The following is a 20,570-nucleotide window of genomic DNA, read 5'->3' as shown; positions in this document are numbered from 1 at the left end:
AATTCTCTGTGTGGTAATAATAATACATTTTATTTATAAAGTGGTTTCTTGCATCATACAACATAATACAATGCACTTTACAGTCAGCTATTTGGTCCATGGTGTTACAGACCAAGTAAAAAATAATGAACTAATGTCGTGAGCCTTTCATAATGTAAAAACATTTTTTAAACTCTAATGCAATGTAGGCCTGCATTGAACACATATAGGCTACTGTAGGCTATATCATAGAAATCAAAAGTTATCTACATGTGAAAATGTCATGGGATACGCTCTATTGGTTTCGTTGGTAGGCCTGCATTAGGCTCAAATAGCCACTCAACCCTATTGGCTACTGTCAAAAACTGTAAGAGTACAGCCTCGGTGTACAAGTTTCCTTTCACAAGACCTAAAATGTATTCAGTGCACCCCAAAAATGTGAGGGCACATTGTTTACAAATTCAAATTCAAAGCAAATAGGGCACTGCCTTAACAGCTGACTGGTAAAGCAACTGGCAGTCTGCCATCTGCTTTCTAAAAGAGACGGAAAAGGCTAGCATCTGCTCTCCGAGCAATGCTTTGCATGGTCCTAGAGCCAAAATTGACAAATGGAGCTATAGCATTTTAATCGGGATTGTAAATGCTTTCAGTGTACTTTTTATATCAAAGGCTAATACAGGACTGGTAAAGGCCCAGTGCACAATTTGTGTCTTAAAAAAATATTTTTTTTTATTTTTATTGTATTTAAAATAAAATAAATATCTCTTCAGATTTTTCAGAGGGTGCCCCCCTACTTCCCGCGGTCATGAATAAAACTGAAAGCTAACTGGCTCTTGTCTAGAGTCTAGACAGCAGAACGGATGGCTGTGCAGACAACCCAGTCTCCCAGACTATACCTCTCCTCTCAGATTGGGTTGGCGCAGAATGAAAATCATAAATGCCCAATGCGGATTGGGACGGTTAGTTAGAAGTCCCTCCCTCCTCTATTGTCTTTGACTGTGTCACGTAACGTCAAGCGTGGGTGGGGAGGTGCTGATTATATTGCAGTGAGCGGGGGTTCTTTTCGGCCCTTCTTTGCTCGGAGTTTCACTTAGCTGCAAGTAATTTGGGCAAATAATGGCTGGATACTTGAAGGTCCTCCGCTCTCTCTCTAGGTCGGCGACCACTCTCTCCAAAAACCCAGCTGTGCTCGCGCCAGCTGCAACCTCCCAGAGTTTGCAACAGAGGAATTGTGAGTTTTGAGCCAAATAGTGGCCATTTGTCATAGTTACATGATATTTTACAGAATCATACAGAAAGTACTTTTATAAGGAACACATTAGCCTGTCCAGTGTAGCTTTCTCGCCGTTACTTTAGCTCGATATGGTAGCTGTCTCTTGCGCCCCATTTGGCCAGTTTTAGATGTTTGTTTTATTTTGGTTGATGGGTAAGTCACTTACTACTAATATGAAACATTCTTCAGTTAGCCAATTTATTCCACATAGTACAACATTTGCTCGGTTAATGGCTAACGTTAGCTGTCAGTGCATAAAATTGACTTGTTTATAAGGCGAGTCATCTGCCTGACCTAGAAACCGGTAGCGAGGGGAAGAGGGTCGAGGGAGATTTGTCTGTCACTTTGTTGTCTATAAACTTTAAAATGCATTTCACCTTTGGCCTAAAGTAGAGTGCATCACTATGAATTAGGATATTAGCATATTCTAAATATTGAAATATCAAATCTGACCATTACCATTTACCATGCGAGCAACGTTTGTGAATTAATTTGTTTTAGGTGTGGGAAAAATGTATAGTGTCCGTATGAAATACGGAATATACATTAATACAATTAATATTAATAACTGTCAATGTTTAAACCTCCATTGTTTGGCTCTAGCCACTTTTTTTGGCTAAGAAACCTTTACCAAGGTTAACATATTGTGGGACAGGGCTCTAAATGGTTGCCAAGTGTTACGTCCAACCAGCAGCATAACTGAACGATGTCTCAATTTTGGAGTCTATCAAGAAATGTGTTTGACGGGCACTGATACATTTTTTTTTCAATCTTGACCTCCCTAATAACTTTACAGATGCCCTATAACCTTCCAGATTTACTTTCAAATTAGGAAGTCCAAAATATGGATGGTATTTAAGATAGTATTATTTTGTTAGTAGCTAGCTGTAATGCCCTGCCACTTCTATTCTTTGACTTTGAAGCACGGTATAAAGTAGCAGGTCAGTTGAAGGGTAGCTTGTTCCCCCTTCTATCTGCACACATGTAGGCTTTACACTCTGTTGTCTCTGAATCCTAATCCTGATATTTATGTGTTGGAAGAAGTGACCTAGCTTGCTGCCAGTGATGTTTGTCTAGAATGGGGTTTTGTGAGGATTGACTCCAACGAAGGGGCTCTGGATAGATTAAAGGCCTTGGTCCTGTTAAAACAACCCACTATCAATCCAGTCATAACCTTGATGTGGTTGTAAGGACAGATGTAAAAAGATCTGTCTGATTTAAAGCAATCACAGGCAACACTTCTGTTAAAGTATTACAATGATCATGGATGGAAACTTTCAAACTATGGTGGATGGTTTTGGTGTGACATTTGACCTTTTCTTAACCAAAAACATCATTAGTCTGAGTTTGTATTGCTTTGATTCAATTGACATGTTCATAAAGGTATTGGCAATCTGTTCAGTTTTTATTATTACAGTCACAAGATGGACTTTGTCTGCCAGGTGCATTTTATTGTGTGTAGCTGGAGCTTTAAATTTTGCTGAGTGGAATCATTTTTAAATACAGGCATGAATGGGTGTGGTACATTTAGTCTACTTTTGTCATTTTATTTGGTATAACATAATTAAAAGGTAGTGATATACAGAAAATGGAGTTAAATAAATCCACATTATAACCAACAAATGTTTTGGTCGTCTGTTTGTACCATACACAAACACACTTCGTTCAATGCGTATGCAGACACAACTACTTTAATTTGCTCATCTCATGCTTCTTGAAGAGTAGCTGAGTTCTGTTTTAAATGGCTGACCTGAAATGTAGCCTAGACCTTATGTACGTTTAAAAAAATAACCTTAAACACACTTGACTGAGATTTTAGTTAGCAGAATCTGCATAGCATAGCATGATCTGACCTTCAAGAGTTAAGCGCATGTAGATATATTGGTTTGCATTGTCCTTGACTACTCAAATAGGTGTATGTCATATGGATATGAAAGGCCTGTATCACACAAGACAAGCTATCTTTCAGATAAGCCCTCCAGTTGCAAGTGACTGTTTGCTCATGTGTCCCTGTTGGCCTCCTACTGATATGTTGCATACGTTAATGACTAATGTATAAACATGTTTTGTGAATGCTTAAAAGCTGGATGTGGAGGTCCTAGGCTGGTGTGGCTACACGTTGTCTACGGTTGTGAGGCTGGTGGACATACTGTCAAATTCTCTAAAACGGAGGTGGCTTATGGTAGAGAAATGGTCAGCATTCCAATTGCAAACTCCCTCAACTTGAGACGTGACAACTGCACATTTTAGTGGCCTTTTATTGACCCAGGACCTGTGTAATGATCAAGCTGTTTAATCCGCTTCTTGATATGCCACACCTGTCATGTGGATGGATTATCTTGGCGAAGGAGAAATGGTCACTAACATGTATGTAAAGAAATTTGTGTGCAAAATGAGAAGCTTTTTTTGCCTATTGAAAATATTGGATCTTTTATTCAGCTCATGAAACATGACCAACACTTTACAATTTATTTTTGATATTTTTGTTCAGTATAGTAGTCATCGCTCCTGCCAGAGTACACATTCTGGGTAAACAATTTCATCTCACCTGCTTCTTCTCTGGCAAGTTGTCATTGCGGATCACGTTCTGAACTTTTCCTTGCACATCTTACATTACAAGAGTATTGCAGTTTTAGCTTATTTTTTTTACAAATGTTTGGAGGGGGGATGATGAATCTTTCATTCAGAGTTCACCCCAGTGTCCGTAAGCTTTTTACACCTGGCAACATTTTTGCTCAAAACACATCTGATTTCTGCTAAATGTTCTCTACAGTATTCAGAAGTGAAGGATGGTCTAATTATTGCCAGTTGTGATGGCACGTCAACTATTGACTCTCAAAGGATTAAGTCCTGTATGACTGAATGAGTCTTCCTTTGATTGCATGCAGTAAACTAGATAACCCAATCTCCCTTTTACTGTATCCGACTACTGTCGAACATCTTTATTGGGTCATGGCCAAGGAATGGAGACTTAAATGAAGACTTGCGGCAGAGATGAGTAAGAAAAGTTATGGGCCTTATTTTACTCCTTGTTGAGAGGGTTTGTGAATGTCCAACAAAGCTCCTGGATTACCGGTAGTCTGTTTTGAGAGATGCATAGTTGCACTAAAGGTCACATGTTGTGTCTACTTAATATAAAGGTTGTCGTACAGCATAGGTCCATGTGGCGGTCTTATTTGATCATTCTACTGAATACCGCCATTTTGTTTCTTTACACTTCTTGGATGTCCTGGGGAGCAGTAGAAACATAGACTTGGCAGGAACATCAGAAAGTCACTTGATTCCCTGCACTTCCCCTTTCCACTCCCTCTCCACTGCATGGTCTATCTGGAAGAGTGGGCGAGGAGGGCCTGCCTTCTGCCAGGGCCTTTTTAAAAGGCAGAGTCGTGTGGGAGCAGAGCCTTGTTTTCTAATAGATAATTGGACTACTTGTCTGGGTGAATCCGAGGGCATGATGCATTGCAGCTACAGATGAAGGAAAATACAAATGTCTTGCTGTCAACATTCTTTAGTTATGGGCATTAAGAGAGCTGAATATCTAACTGTTCATGGAGATATGAAACCATGAAGTGCAAATTACAGTGCAGTGTCTTGTAGGATGAGGTGACTTTGATCTCACAACTCTCCTAATTGAGAACCAACTGTTTCTAGAACCCTCCCAAGCAGCATGAGTCTGTTCATGAAATCTTTTCTGAGACTTTTAGAATATTCAGACTTTCAAAGAAAATATTCCAGTGCATATTGTAATATTGGTTGTCATTGGTTTTTGGGTGGGCATGTTGCAGTCAAATGACGTTATCATTAAAAAAAAAAATAATAATAATACATTTTGTGTGTGTATGGTAATGACCTAGAATGACCGACTGGTTGCTGTGCAGTTTTTGTATTTAAACTAGGCCAACATTGGTGCTCCTCACTACTAGGTGTAGGTCAAGATTGGGACAAAGGTTGCCAGTTTCCATTAATGCACTCTTCTATTTTGGACAGATGGGGACAAACGTATCAAGGTGTCCCAGCCTGTGGTGGAAATGGACGGAGATGAGATGACCAGGATCATCTGGGAGTTCATCAAAGAGAAGGTGCTGAACTGGGACCATTGGAGGAGGGTAGAGGGATGACACGGTGGTGTCTGTCAGACCCAGGGGAGGATTGCTCTCTGACTAGTCTATTTTTACACAACTGACTGACCCACAGATTGAGAGTGTTTGTGTCTGAGTGCTGGGAGATTGCCTGTATGCTGTGTCTTTCGTTGTAAGGTTTCTCTCTTGCATTGGCTGCTCGCCTCCTGGAGATAGCAGATGGTGTGTTGGATTAGTCTGAACATAAATATTAATGGGAAAAAAACATGACCCGTTTTCTGACTAAACATGTTTAATGCATATTGTTCCACGTAAAACAATATGGGATCACACCACACGAATGAGGATACAATTATATCTACCATGTGTTGCTACCATGCTGTGTTGTCTTAGGTCTCTCTTTATGTAGTGTTGCGGTGTCTCTTGTCGTGAAGTGTGTATTTGTCCTATATTTTGTATTTATTTTTATCCAAGCCCCCGCAGGAGGCCTTTTGGTAGGCACTCATTGTAAGTAAGAATTTGTTCTTAACTGACTTGCCTAGTTAAATTTAAAAAAACAATGAGTGGTATCTAAATGGCATTCATTGTGTTTTTTTAAAGATTTCATGTCAGTATTGAATTGACAATCTTACTGTTATTTTGATCCTTATGTGCTTGGACTGTGTTGTGGACATTGATTAAAGCACATCCATACCATCAATCATAGCTCACTGTTGAGACAATGTCTGGAATCCTCTTGTCCTCTGAATAGATTATACCAAAGATCTATTATATTGACAAGATGGTCAAGTGACTGCTCCAACAATGGAAATAAATTTCCTCCATGTCCGATGGGACCATTCTAGCAATGAGGCCAAATATGCGTGACTGGCACAACTAAGTTGTTTTTCTCAGTTGCCGGAATGCCACGTGCATCCACTTGGATCCGTACATTTGTAACAGCCTAAACATTACAACTTCTATTTTATCAGATATGCCTCACATAATTCAGCACTTTTTCACAAACCTCGGACTCTCACCTGGACAGATTATGGGCGCTGTAAATCCTTTCGCTTTGCTTCTTCCTTTCTGTTTATACGTAAGGTCAACTTTCTTTGTCTGTGACAGCCTGCAGCTGGACATAGTTTGAGTTCTGATTCCTATGTCAATGTTCTACTCCTCCAGCTTATCCTCTCCAACGTGGATGTGGAGCTGAAGTACTACGACCTGGGTCTGCCATACCGTGATCAGACTGATGACCAGGTCACCATCGACTCTGCCATCGCCACCCAGAAGTACCATGTCGCTGTTAAATGTGCCACAATCACTCCCGATGAACAAAGAGTAGAAGGTATTTGAATAGCATTTAGCATCCCTTCTCCAAATGCCCCCCACCCACCCTTCCCCCAAGGGTCACTCAACTTCACACAATGCGTTACATATTTATTTTTCACTCATGGAAACCTACGGTTGATGGTTTAAATGTTGCCATATTGCTGTTATATGAGAACTGGTTTTCCATCAGAGTTCAAACTGAAGAAGATGTGGAAGAGCCCCAACGGAACCATCAGGAACATCCTAGGTGGCACAGTCTTCCGTGAGCCAATCATCTGCAAGAACATTCCCAGGCTTGTTCCAGGTTGGACACAGCCCATCACCATTGGCAGACATGCCTTTGGTGACCAGGTAAGTTCCTTCTAAATGAAAGAAATTGTATTATTTTTGTCTTCAGTATATGTGATTGTAACCTATCCATTGTTTTTACAGTACAGAGCTACAGACTTTGTTATCAGCCAGCCAGGCACGTTCAAGATGGTCTTCTCCCCTACTGATGGGAGCAAAGGCCAGGAGTGGGAGGTCTACAAGTTTCCTGGAGGTGGCTGTGGAATGGGCATGTACAACACAGATGAGGCGAGTTCAGCACGTCATTCACTTCTTAAGATTACTTTACTTTATTTCTTTATAAAATAAATAAATGCCGACATTATTTTGTCCTAGGTTTTTCTTCCTATGAGATTCAAGTGGTAGTGCATGGAGTGAGTTCACCTCCTGTAAACCTGCCTTACCATGTTTGTTTACCATCAAGAGGAGGAGTGTTTGATTTGACAATATCAGAGGTCATGTGGTAGACTTTCAACTTGTCTAGTGGAAATAGAAGTGTGAAGTGCGGACTAATCGGGGGGTTAATAGCCAGAAGGATGTTAACCTCTGTACTACTGCTTATGACCTACACTTGGGGTGACCCATGTTCTCTTTCTATTCTACCACAGTCTATTTCAGGCTTTGCGCACAGCTGCTTTCAGTACGCCATTGGCAAGAAGTGGCCCCTCTACCTGAGTACCAAGAACACCATTCTCAAAGCCTACGATGGTAGATTCAAGGACATCTTTGAGGAAATCTACCAGGCGTTAGTATTTATTTTTATGACTTTAGCCTTAACCGGTTATGGAGTAAAATATTGGTTGTTTCTTCCTGGTTCATGGGGTTCCTCGCATAGTTTATATTCTGTAATGCACTGCACTCTAGGTTTGTGAGAAATGTACCATTTCTCTTAACGTTTATACTGCACTTTAAAAAAATAGATTTAAACCTTGTTATTTCATAAAATGAAGCGAATTCACAATTTGTTCTGTGTATGACCGCTGGGGGGGGCAATGCACTTCACTCTACTGCAGTCCTGGCTACCTACATACTGGTCGTCACTTGGTACCAAAGTCATAAAGCCGATCTATTTCTCTTCTTAACGTGATTTTAATCCTAACCTCAACTACACTGCTAACCTTATGCCTAACCTTTAAATTAAGGCCAAAAAGGGAGACATTTTTCATAAATTTTTACAATGGAGAGTTTTGACTTTGTGGCAGTGGTAACGAATGAAAACCCTACTTGTATTTGCAGAGCAATCATTGTACAATTTCGGCCATCACGGTTTTTAGACATGGCATTTGAACTCTTGTTTTAGATATGCCGTTAAGAGTATTGAAGTCGACATCCTCTACCATTGACAATGGCTGCATATTAACTGCAATAATTTCTGTAATCCGCGCTGTGATTTTCTCGCTGTCTCTTATCGCACTGCTACCAGGAACTGGTTGGGTTGTCCCTTTCAGCACTGCACCTGTACTGCAACTGTAGCTCAGTTCCGCATCACAAAGTTTGCATTTCATCACCTCTTAACGTCTCAAAATATTGCCATACAGGACTTTGCTCCTGTCACTTCACTTTATATCCGTGTCAAATAATTCTAAAGATTCATATTTCCTAACGTTACAGCATTGTTGCCTAAGGTATTTGTAAAATATATATATATATATATTGGTGTCTGTTAGTGGGAATTTTGTGATAACTGCACTGTGACTATAATAAACATATATATATATATATATTTTTCAGTTAGGGATTGTTCTAAATGTTATTGATCCCAATGTCGTATAAACTTTCACACCCCTGCTGCACTCACTACCATATTGTTTGTGTCCATAGGAATTACAAACCAGAGTTTGACAAGCTGAAGATCTGGTACGAGCACAGGCTCATTGATGACATGGTTGCCCAGGTGCTGAAGTCTGATGGTGCCTTCGTGTGGGCCTGCAAGAACTACGATGGAGACGTACAGTCTGACATCCTGGCTCAGGGTGAGGGATTCTGAAATGTACACCTCACTTCAAATGAAATGAGTTTGGATGAAAATAGTCCCTGTAACAGGTTTGACTATGGGTGACTGACATACTGTGTGGGTTCTCCACAGGTTTCGGCTCTCTGGGTCTGATGACGTCAGTGCTGGTGTGTCCCGATGGCAAGACCATTGAGGCAGAGGCAGCCCATGGCACAGTTACCAGGCACTACCGCGAGCACCAAAAGGTTAGTCAGTCTAGTACTAACCGCCTCCATTACAACCCTAGGTCCATATTGAAGCATAAATCATGGCGCATACAACAGTGGTATGGGAGGAGTCAAATTAGTGTCTCTGTTTTAATGTCTGCCTGGTTGATTTGTGTATGAACAGTGCCGTCTAGTGGTGGGAAATATGCTGCCAAAATGACTTCATAGGCTGAAAGAAATGATCCATCACCATGGGATTGTTGTAGCCCTATTTTGTACCTGCTTTTACATTATCAGTAAAGTATCGGGATTTCCATGGTTAAACTGTGACCTTTGTCCACCTTTAGGGAAACCCAACAAGCACCAACCCCATTGCCAGCATCTTTGCTTGGACCAGAGGGCTTGAGCACCGGGGTAAACTTGATGGCAACCCTGACCTGATCAAGTAAGAAATTAATTGAGCTCGTCTTTTAAATTATTATTTTTAACAGATTGTCACTAGATATGATCATTTAATGATCACATTTGGCTTTAACTTAAGTCTTCATATACTGTACCATGAAGGGAATTAATTATCATACAACAAGCAGTTGTGCTGTAAAAGTCCCACTGTCCTATTCCATTAGTGTTTGCCAGGCCAAATGGCAGTGTTTTAGATTCACAGGTCAGCTGTTGTGACTCTTACTGAAATCTTGTCTGTTTGACCTGCAGGTTCGCTCTGACTCTGGAGCGGGTGTGTGTGGAGACCGTTGAGAGTGGCGTTATGACTAAGGACCTCGCTGGCTGCATTCACGGCCTTTCCAAGTTAGCTCATTACTATTGCATTTACTAAATTATTGATCTGACTAACATGTTAATTAATGCATGGATCATTGTCATGTTTTTGTATTATAATCAGGGGGGGAGAAAATCATTTGATTTTTACCTGTTATTGAAGTGTGCATGACTCTCTCAGGGACAGGGCCTTGACTGAGTAACTTGTGTTCTTTCGTTGCAGATGCAAGCTGAATGAACACTACGTCAACACTGAGGACTTCCTGGACGCCATCAAGAACAACCTGGACAGAGCCCTGGGCAAGTGAAGGACTGAAGAGTGCAGCTAGCCTGAAAGTGACATTGTCCTGTTTTTGTACCTAATTGTTAACTTCGGTCAGATAGCCACATGCATATTATCTGAAGAAAGAAGTAATATGTAGTGTGTCAGATTGTACTGTTGATCTGTTCCATCTAGCACTCCTGTCTCTATTTCCAGGGTTCTATTTTTGTAATGAAGTACTATATTCCGATACTGTATTATGCCTTCAAAGCAACATGAAGGCCATGTCAAGAATATTTGCTAATACATCTTGTTTGATCCTATGCTTGTGTTCTGCCTCATTTTAATATTCTATGATAAAAGGAGCACACTGAGTTTAAAGGTAAATAAATTTATTATTTTACAGTATTGTCTGGCACACATTTTACATAGTTCTAGCAACAGGATATTTCCACACCAATGTGTAACACAGAAAGCCATTCAAGTTCCAGATATTTTTTTCCCCCCTCTAAATAGTTATCTCAAATTTGCATTTTGTTTATTAAGGTGATGCAGGTGATGTCTGTAAAATTAAGCAGGGAATAAAATAGTGAATTTCCCAAATTTTCAGCTGGGTCTGTGGCCCTGTCATGTTGGGAGTTGTCATTCATCACTTTAGACCAGTGTGCAGCATGATGGATAGCACACTCCAGGGCACTTCATTTCTGTCAAGTTTTAGGACCGTTCCTGTTGAGACTCCGCCCTGAACCAAAACCACCATGCGTATGCAGGGGCTGCATTTGCTTTTGAGATCTGTCCCATAAAGGCTTGCATGGGGCATAAATTGTGAAACTGCACTAGTGTCTTCATGGTAATCTTTTAAAATATACTTTGGTGAGGATAAAACCCAAAGTCTATTGGGCAACATGAAATCAAGCTCTACAACGCAGAGAAAGGGTGTCACTAGACTGCTATTGTGTTTAGCAATATACCCCAGAATTGGTCAGATTCTTTGGTAAATGGTGTCTACATTGGAGGGGCAATATAATTTATTTTGCTTTTAGCACACTAAGCTGTGGTCTCCAATACAATTATTTGACTGGGGACAAAAGTGACAATGCAAGAACTTCAAATCAAGCTGGTCACATTGGGCTATAAATTGATTGCATGAGCAATATTAGCGGAGTCTGACACTGGGCGAACGATTTATTTCTGCACATTGCAAATATAACAATGAAATTAAAATCCTAGAACTGTAGTTGAAACTACTCACAGTATAAAATGTTAACCTGGGAAGTAGAAAAAAATAAATGGTTGGTTCACATGAACTGTTGAACGGTATCAGCTTTGGTAAGGGACATGAACAGAGGACACATTTGACAGGCCTGTATGCATTTCTAGACATGTTAGTAAAAGCAATAATACTCAGCTGTATTCTGACTTATCCGCACACTTGCTGGGGATTGTCTGAGTAAGTGCATTTCACTATCACATATGTTTCCCTAAAAAGTGCTTACAGAGTTAGGCCACCCCTGGGGATGTATGTTGAGTAGGACTCTCCCAGGAGGTTAGATTATTTATTTTCAGATATGACCTTTTTCACGTGAACACATCAATCACAATATTGTGGCACCTAGAGGTGAAGTCACGTTTCAATACAAAACAAGATGCCGATGAGAAATGTACAATCCCAAATGACCTGTCTCTCACTCCCAATGAATATCAGAGCAAGAAAACCGAGATTCCAGTGCATATGAATGGGCAGATTCCACCACTTTAAACTGCTAGCGGCACTACCTCCCTTTTAGTTTACACTTCTACTCAATATGGGGTCTTTTGTCATCATTCATGCTGTGTTGTAGCGCCCTGCACCCTTGGTGTAGCTGCTATAATACTCCAATTCAGACAGTTTAGCGATGTCTGGTGTGTTGATACTGGCCAGGTTCTCTCGTTCGCTGAATTCAAGGTTCTCTTCATTGTAGTCCTCCTGGTTCTCTATGTCAGGGGGGGCTTCTGAGAAAATGCACAGACACACTCATGAGCCCATCTTGTCCTCTCTCTCTCACACACACAGCAACTCCCAGCCTCAGAAGACAGCCTCCCTATCGCTCTCCACTGATAGAGACAGGAATGTCTAATACAAGAACTTCTATATTTACAAAACACAGAGAAGAGCAGCAGAAAAGCACCATAACACTTGGCCAGTAGATTACAGTACATGCTGAGTCAAAGTGCATTAGGCATTAAGGGCAGACTGACTGACAACGCAACAAGACGCCCATTGAAATTTCAAGTGTATCTGAGAAATTAACATTATGTAAACATTTTTTTTTTTTACATGGTATTGCATTAATTCATGACCAAATCATAACTGCCATCAGGTGCATAACTGACATAAGGTACAAACTGATGGATGGTAGTCACCTCGCCCGTCTGGTGAAGCATCCAGGACGCCGTGTTTGACCTTCATGTGTCGGCTCAGATTGCCCTTCAGGTTGAACTTGCTGGAGCAGTAAGGACACTTGAAGGGCTTGCTGCCAGCGTGGAGGTGCATGTGGCCCAGGAGGTTGTACATTCTGTTGAAAGATTTGCCACACACCTGGAACACAATAGAATAACAATACTCTCAACACTCTTGGAACTGTGAAACTCAACCCATGCTGTCTATTGAGACCTACTCCTCTTACCTTGCACTTGAAAGGTTTGACAGGCAGGTGGACGATCATGTGTGTTTTGAGGGTCTGTTTCTGGATGAAGGTCTTGAAGCAGACGTGACACTGGAAGGGCCTGATGCTGGCGTGGATCAGCATGTGTCTCTTGAGGTTAGCAGAGAGGGTGAACTCCCGGGCACACACCTCACATTTGAATTCTTTCATACCCTGGGAAAATAACGAGGGTTGGCAATTTAATTAATTAGATCATTTTCTTGTTGATGAACAGCATGCTATGGTTTCACAGAGACATTGAAATTAACATAGATATTGGTTGTTATTATAGAGAAGCATACACACACAAACACAGAGAAATCATAGGTCAGAGCAGGATGTGTAATTGCTGTACGGTAGACGTGAAATCCTTGCTTAATGGCCGCAACTTGATGCATACACATTAGCTCCACCAAGTGTTGGCTCTGGGCCTGTGACGCTCTCACAATATGGAAAGGTGCATGTTTAGTATTGGAAAGTGCATTAAAACATTAACATGAATGTTTGGATACGCCTAGATTTTGATGAACACTAAAAATAAGTGTAATTATTCGTAACAGTATTTGTAAGCCAATATTTGAGTAAATACTTTGTTAATGTGACACCATAATTACTAAGTGCGAGGCTCTAGGTCTAGGATGAATCATGGTAGAGATCAGAGCATAAAAAAGGTATGAGTTGGTATGACACACCTCACAGCACAAAGCACATACAGGAAGAGGTCAGGCCAAATACAATGAACCAAGCACTTTGAAGGTTATGTTTACACTGCAACTGGTTGGGGCAATAGGAATAACAGCCTTTAGATATTTTGATATATACCTCTGAGTTCACCTAACCCCATTTACCTCTGAATTTATGGGAATATTGAGCAACACACTACTGCCCTTATCTTAGTGTTTATCACATTAATCAAGGGGTATGTGATTCATTAGAAGCAGACTACTTGATGACTTAGAGCATAGTGGAATATATGGACCATCAAAAGTCAGTGGAGTTTCAGTACCTGGTCAGCGAAGGCTTGCGGTATTAGTACCTTATGAGTGAGGGCATGCTGCTTGAGGTGATGGATCTGGACAAACTCCATGCCACACTCGGGGCAGACGTAGGGCCTTACGTTCTGGTGCTTCATGAGGTGGTTCTGCAGCTGGCTGCGGTAGGCAAAGGACTTGTTGCACTCGGTACACTGGTAAGTGGTGGGGCCCTGGTGGCTGGTCTGGTGGCGCTTCAGGTGGGCGTGGGTGGGGAACTCCATACCACACTGGGAACACAAGTGGCAGTGGCCGTTCTCATGCTTGTTCTCGTGGGACCGGAGCTCACTGGGGTAGGCGAAGCCTCGCCCACAGAAGCGGCAACTGTAAGGCTTGATGTCGGAGTGCTGCAGCATGTGCCTCTTCAGGTGGCTGGTCTGGGTGAAGGCCTTCTTACACACGGTGCACTTGTGTGGCCGGGTGCCCTGGTGGGTGAGCAGGTGGGTCTGGAGGTGGCTAGGCTGCTTGAACAGCTTGCCACAGTGCAGGCACTCGTGGGGCTTGATGCCGTTGTGGCCCAGGATGTGGGTGACCAGGTTGTACTTGGAGGTATAAGACTTCTCACACATGCGGCACTTCCATCTCTTCAGGCCCTCTCCCACATCCACGCAGTAGGACTCATCTATCTGGACGTTGATGTCCAGCCGGTCGATCTGCATGCGCCTGGCTATCCCCTCGGCGTCTGCAGCCCACAGCATGCCCTGGCTGCTCTCGTCATAGTCCCCCACGGCCACGTCAGCAGACTCATAGGCCACCTCGCTGGACTCAAAGTAGTGGTTCATGATGGGATTGGGACTGTCTCCCCTATCTCCTCCAGTCTTGAGGTTCAACACTCCGTCCTCCTCAGCTAACTCCTCTTCTTGCCCCTCTCCTCCTCTCCCTCTCCTCAACTCTGGCCGAGTGTCTGTCTTGGTCTGACTGGACGTCTCTTTCACACACACAGCACAGTTACCACAGCTCTGCTCCTCCTTCAGAGGCCCTCTGTGAGTGGCTGGCTCCTCCATCTTGCCTGGGCTGCTAGGGCTCTTTGCCATATGGATGCAGGACGGAGGGGTTTCAGACTCTCCTCTCTCCCCTTTGACCTGAGTCTGTACGCTGGGGACTTTGTGAAGCTCCCCTGGCGCTCCTCCTTCATTCCTGGGCCCCCTGGTTCTCCCTCTGGGCCCGGGGCGCCTCCTCTCATTCCTGTGGGGCTCCGACTCCCCTACAGGTTCAGCCAGGTAGTCCCCGTTGGCCCCAATCAGCTGGTCAGCGTACTCATACTCCATGCCCTCTGGAGGAGGAGGGGTCCTGCCATACTCCCTGGGCTCGCCCATGTAGAAGCCATTGGGGGCGATGGTGGCTCCAAAGATCTCATTCTGGGAGATGAGGCCCAGGACAGCAGCCTGGGCTAGAGACAGCACCACCACGGGATCTGTCTGTGTTCCTGCATCCACCTGGCCTTCCATCACCTTGGGGTAGCACCGCACCAGACGGCCACTCTCCTCCTCCTGACAGAACACACACACAGCACTGATCAGGTCAGCACACAGCAGCAGCCCACATCACACAAGGACATGTATTCAGCATTGTGAGATTGCTTTATAACATAAGACACATTGCTTACACATATTGCTTAACTACAAGGACTGACCAACAGATCTCTCTAAGTGATATGGATTCCTAAGAAATCAATGGTAGGTGTGTGTGGTGGGAATAATGATTAAGGATAGCCCTTAAGATCCCTGAAGTGGTCTGACATTTGTTTGTTATGCAACCCTCCTTCCCTACAACTCCACTGTTACAAGAATGTTTTCCAGACAGTGTTAGCCTGCTAGAGACAGTCAGCCGCATTCTGACAACACCGGGCTTCTTGGCTCTGAATCCAGTAGAGCACATTAGATGGAGGAGATAAGGCCGATCTGTGCCTGAGCCCCGCTTCCTTCCTTGACATCCTTTAAAATAATAAGGAACAGAAATGGGATGCAGGTCCAACCAGGAAGTGGACTTCCGTGGCCTGTCCACAGAGCTTCCTGTGGAGTCCAGAGTGGCCCTGGCCAGGCTGAACATGCTGGATTCATCATCACTGGGTTGAAGGTTGGGGCTATCTACCAGTCCCATTCATGAGGAGCAAGCCTAGCTGTCTGCCTTGCACACCTGACAAACTCAGTTATAACCATGACAGAAATATGATTGAGAGGAGAACTCTCAAATCTTTCGATATTCAAGACTTATACATAAGAGTAATGTTGTGGTTTAAACTGAAATGCAGCATGACACGCTACAAATGATTGTGTTTGCCCTCTAGATGTTTGAAAAGGTAAAACAGAGTGGAACTATAAGAAAGCTGAATGCTGGCATGACCAAGCCTCAGCTCTATGATACATGACAAGTCACTAGACACCCCGATACTTTCAGTTGTTTCCTACAAACCTGGTGAAGTGAAGGGAAAATGAATGAGAAAAACCTGTGTCTTTATAGGCCTACACCTTAGTCTAGGTCATACAATACCACACATCATGAGCTGCTACCTTTCATAATACAATACTGAAGAAAGAGACAGAGGATGGAGAGATGGGAAAAAAGAGAGAGAGAGAGAGAGAGAGAGAGAGAGAGAGAGAGAGAGAGAGAGAGAGAGAGAGAAGGAAAGAGTTGAGTAGACCTGGATGCCCTGATAACCACGTCATTTATAATTACTGCTTTTAAAGTAGTCAGACAAGGACAAACTGTGTGTTTGTGAGAGAGGAACAGAGTGAGTGAGGTGTGTATCTATCTCTCTCTCTCTGTGTGTTTGTGTGTGTGTCTCTGTGTGTGAGAGAGAAAGAAGGAGAGGGAGGAAGAGAGAGGGAGATGTGGGTGGGGGAGGAGTGGCGGGAGGGAGGGAGGGAGAGAAATGAGATGGAGGGGCTGAAAGATAAAGAAAGAGAAGGGAGGGAGGGAAGAGGAGGGAGGTGAAGGGAGAGATTGAGTGAGCATGTGAGAGAGAAGGGAAGAGGGAGAGAAAGGAAAAGGAGAGGGAGGGGTATGGGGGGAGTGAAAGAGACAGATAGAGACAGAGTGAGTGAGTGAGAGAAAGAGAGAAAGGAGGGGAGGTAGAGAGGGGGAAGGAAGGAGAAAAACACGACAAAATGAAATGCAGGAGAAATGAAAGACAAATAACAGAGAAACAGAAAGGCAAGATAGTAATTGCAAGAATCCATAGTTATTCATTTTAAGTTGTATGTAAGGTTTAAGACAAAATGTCAAACAATGAGAACCAAATTATTAACAATAGCCTAGCAAATGTGTGAGAGACAGAGAATAGTTAGTAGTCTAGTCTTATCTGTAAAATATCTTATTGCTGCAGTACTCTATGTAGAAAAGTAATCTCCTTTGACTTAGACATACACAGTGTAACCACCTTTAAAACAACCCCACTACCTGAACTAGTATTGTAATCACGGTCTCAGAGGATAGGCTAACAACTCACCACATTGTTCCTGGTGTGATGTTTGAGGTGTTTCAGGGATCTCATCCTTCAGGAGAACTGAGTGGAGTAAAAAAATCCAGCTCCTATTTATATCTGTGGGAGAGTGGGGCGGTCCCACGACTCATCCTCCTCCTACTGTTGCTGTTATCAGAACTGACTGTGCCGGCCCCTCCTCCCCTGCCCCCTCCCCTGCCCCCTCCACACACACACACACACACACACACACACACACACACACACACACACACACACACACACACACACACACACACACACACACACACACACACACACACACACACACACACACACACACACACACACACACACACACACACACACACACACACACACACACACACACACAATCACCCCATTTCTTTCTTTCTCTCTCTCCCTCCCTACCCCTTCCTTCCTACATCTCACTTCTCTTTCTTTCTCCTCCTCTCCTTTTTCATTCTCTCTCTCATTCCCCCCTCACTCACTCACACACACACACACACACACACACACACACACACACACACACACACACACACACACACACACACACACACACACACACACACACACACACACACACACACACACACACACACACACACAATCACCCCATTTCTTTCTTTCTCTCTCTCCCTCCCTACCCCTTCCTTCCTACATCTCACTTCTCTTTCTTTCTCCTCCTCTCCTTTTTCATTCTCTCTCTCATTCCCCCCCCCCCTCACTCACTCACTCACACACACACACACACACACACACACACACACACACACACACACACACACACACACACACACACACACACACACACACACACACACACACACACACACACACACACACACAAGTACATACAGCACACACATTTTCTCTCTCTTTCTCACCACACACAATTCAGCATGACCCTTCAACACACATTTGTCTTTAAGGCACACAGAAACCCTAGCTTCTCTTATCACACTCATACTTTGCATTTCCTTTTGCAAGCATACTCCAACACACAAACAATTATAACATCTAATCAGTTGCTCCTCTGTGTGTGCGCGTGCACAGACACACACACAGACACAGTATGGGTGTAGGTGTGTCTGTCAGTGGCTAACTGTCACAAAAATAGTGACTGAGATATGCAAAAATATTTACTTTCTAGAGAACATGTAGTTTGTCGGCTTTATTTCTTAAATTAAATGTATTAAAAGTGAGACAGTTTTAAGTGTACCATGTCTGACAGTCAGTAGAAAAATGAGTGACAAACGAAAGAGGAGAAAGGAGAGAAAAGCAGTCAGGAAAGAGAGGGAGGGAGTGAGACAGACATGGGGGAGAGAGAATAAGGAAGAAAGAGGGAGAGGGAGTGAGACAGAGAGGAGGGAGGAAGGGGGGTTAGAGAGACAGAAAGAAAAAGAGAGAGAGGAAAGAGAGATGGGGGAGGGGGAGGGAAGAACAGAATGCAGCAAAAAAGGAGGAAGAAGGGATAGGAGAGACTGGGGGAGGGAGAGCAAAGCATAAGAAAGGATGTGGTAAAAGAAAGAGAAAGAAAGAATGAAAGAGAAAAGAAAATAGAGGAGGGAGGGGGAGTGTTCGAGAGGGGGTGGGGATGGGGAAGAGAGATAGAGAGAGGGAGGGCTGAAAGAAAATGCAGTGAAAGAAAGAGAAGGGGGAGGGAGGGCTAGAGGAAAGAAGAAGAGAAAAATAAGAAAAAAGGGGGATGGTGGAGTGTGAAAATAAAAAGAAGAGTCCATCAGCAAGAGAGAGAGAGAGAGAGGGGGAGTGCAGAATGAAGGAGAGCGAGGGGGGTGAGAGCGAGGGGAATGAAGAGAAAGGAAAGAAGATAGGGAGAGAGAGGGAGGGAGCGAGAGAGAGAGGAAAAGGAAAAACAGCAAGGGAAGACATTAACTATTGAACTTCCAGATTTATTTCAGGCTGTATTCAGAAACAGTGCGGCAAAGTACCTGCGGGCTGAGCTTAGGTAGTCAGTGTGTGCATAGTTGAGTGCTTAGGTAGTCAGTGGTCCGACTCCGGATGATCTTAGTAATGAGCCAGGTACGCTTATATGACCATGCTTCTCTTTAAGTCAGAAACAACAGATCAATATCCCTGACAGAGTACTACTGTCACAACACACACTAGTGATAGATCAGTGATAGTCTGATTTGATAACATTCCCTCAGTGAGAGACTCAGCTACCAGGGGTCAACTTTACCTCGTGAGGTGTGACATCTACTAGCAGTGACATGGAATTATGCTGTGGGACATGTACTGACTGTACATACAACATACTGTATCTTACTGTGTGTCTTTGTTACACACACACACACACACACACACACACACACACACACACACACACACACACACACACACACACACACACACACACACACACACACACACACACACACACACACACACACACACACACACACACACACACACACACACACACTATATGAATATGAACACATGCCAATCCTAATAGTATAGAGCATAATATTCTCCCCTAAATAACAGGAAAGGGCAAACCTTGAAAACCTTGAACAATCATCAGCAGTTGGGAATGCTGTGAGAATGAGAGAGAGATAGAGAGACGAGGGGAGAAGAAGATAGGGAGTGAGAGCGAGGGAGAGAGAGATTGAGTGAGGGTGTGCGTGAGGGGGAGAGATAGCAGGAAGTCGAGAGAATGGGAAAGAAAATAGAAGGAGAGCAAGGGAAGAAACAAAGAGATAAGAGGCTGAATGACAAAGAAACCACATGGAGGAAATAACAAGGGCCACGTACATTAAACAACACAGAACTAGCCTATGGGGAAAATGAAAAATACTGAGACAACACAAGTTTGGGGAAGGAACACACTGGCTCCGTTCCAGGCCCACATCTTCACAACACAGAACCTGTCCAGTTGCCCATCTGCCTATACATCTGGGGCTGCTGCTGGAAACCAGCACTAATATGATAGAGAGAGAGAGAAACATACAATGAATAATGAGAGCCTACTCATGTCACCGCTCTGTGTGTTTCCACAGGTTTCCACATGCATCCGTACTGAGAGAAACAGAGGGAAGTGAGCCATGGCCCAGCTATCACTAGTGTAGCTACTAATAGTGTTTCCACTGTGTGTGTGTGTGTATGCCTGGGAAGTGGAACAGGCACACACTGACACCAACACACACTTTCAGTTCCCTCCACAGCTCTAAAACAACACACTTATGAAATGGGTGTCTGTGTGAGTTACTGTAATAAGT

General features: G+C 43.3%; 2 protein-coding genes across 5 annotated transcripts; one reads left to right on the top strand and one right to left on the bottom strand.

The window, feature by feature from the left end:
- The first annotated feature begins 1,080 nt into the window (after positions 1-1,080).
- On the top strand, positions 1,081-10,491 carry LOC124036400 (isocitrate dehydrogenase [NADP], mitochondrial-like). Its single transcript, XM_046350952.1, is given in 13 exon segments — positions 1,081-1,122; positions 1,124-1,186; positions 1,189-1,210; positions 5,240-5,331; positions 6,496-6,661; positions 6,836-6,996; positions 7,078-7,221; positions 7,581-7,717; positions 8,794-8,945; positions 9,059-9,171; positions 9,480-9,577; positions 9,844-9,936; positions 10,130-10,491. Coding segments are annotated over 13 exon segments (1,353 nt in total). The 5' UTR covers positions 1,081-1,095; the 3' UTR covers positions 10,215-10,491.
- A 52-nt stretch (positions 10,492-10,543) lies between these two features.
- Positions 10,544-17,392, bottom strand: znf710a (zinc finger protein 710a). Of its 4 annotated transcripts, none has more exons than XM_046350911.1 (5): positions 17,332-17,392; positions 13,859-15,373; positions 12,835-13,026; positions 12,572-12,746; positions 10,544-12,160 (listed from the first exon to the last, which is right to left on the bottom strand). In XM_046350911.1, the coding sequence occupies exons 1-5, from the start codon at positions 17,374-17,376 to the stop codon at positions 11,994-11,996; spliced, it is 2,094 nt and encodes a 697-aa protein (XP_046206867.1). In that variant the 5' UTR covers positions 17,377-17,392; the 3' UTR covers positions 10,544-11,993. The 4 variants fall into 4 exon arrangements, with proteins under 4 accessions (XP_046206867.1, XP_046206875.1, XP_046206884.1 ...); XM_046350919.1 differs by having other exon boundaries at positions 10,544-12,157; XM_046350928.1 differs by having other exon boundaries at positions 13,889-15,373.
- Between the last annotated feature and the right edge of the window lie 3,178 nt (positions 17,393-20,570).

The sequence above is a fragment of the Oncorhynchus gorbuscha genome, linkage group LG01 (genome assembly GCF_021184085.1).
Source record: "Oncorhynchus gorbuscha isolate QuinsamMale2020 ecotype Even-year linkage group LG01, OgorEven_v1.0, whole genome shotgun sequence".
Classification (NCBI taxonomy): Eukaryota; Metazoa; Chordata; class Actinopteri; order Salmoniformes; family Salmonidae; genus Oncorhynchus; species Oncorhynchus gorbuscha.
The sequence above is the reverse complement of the archived record's forward strand: the minus strand, read 5'-3'. Positions and strand labels throughout refer to the sequence as shown.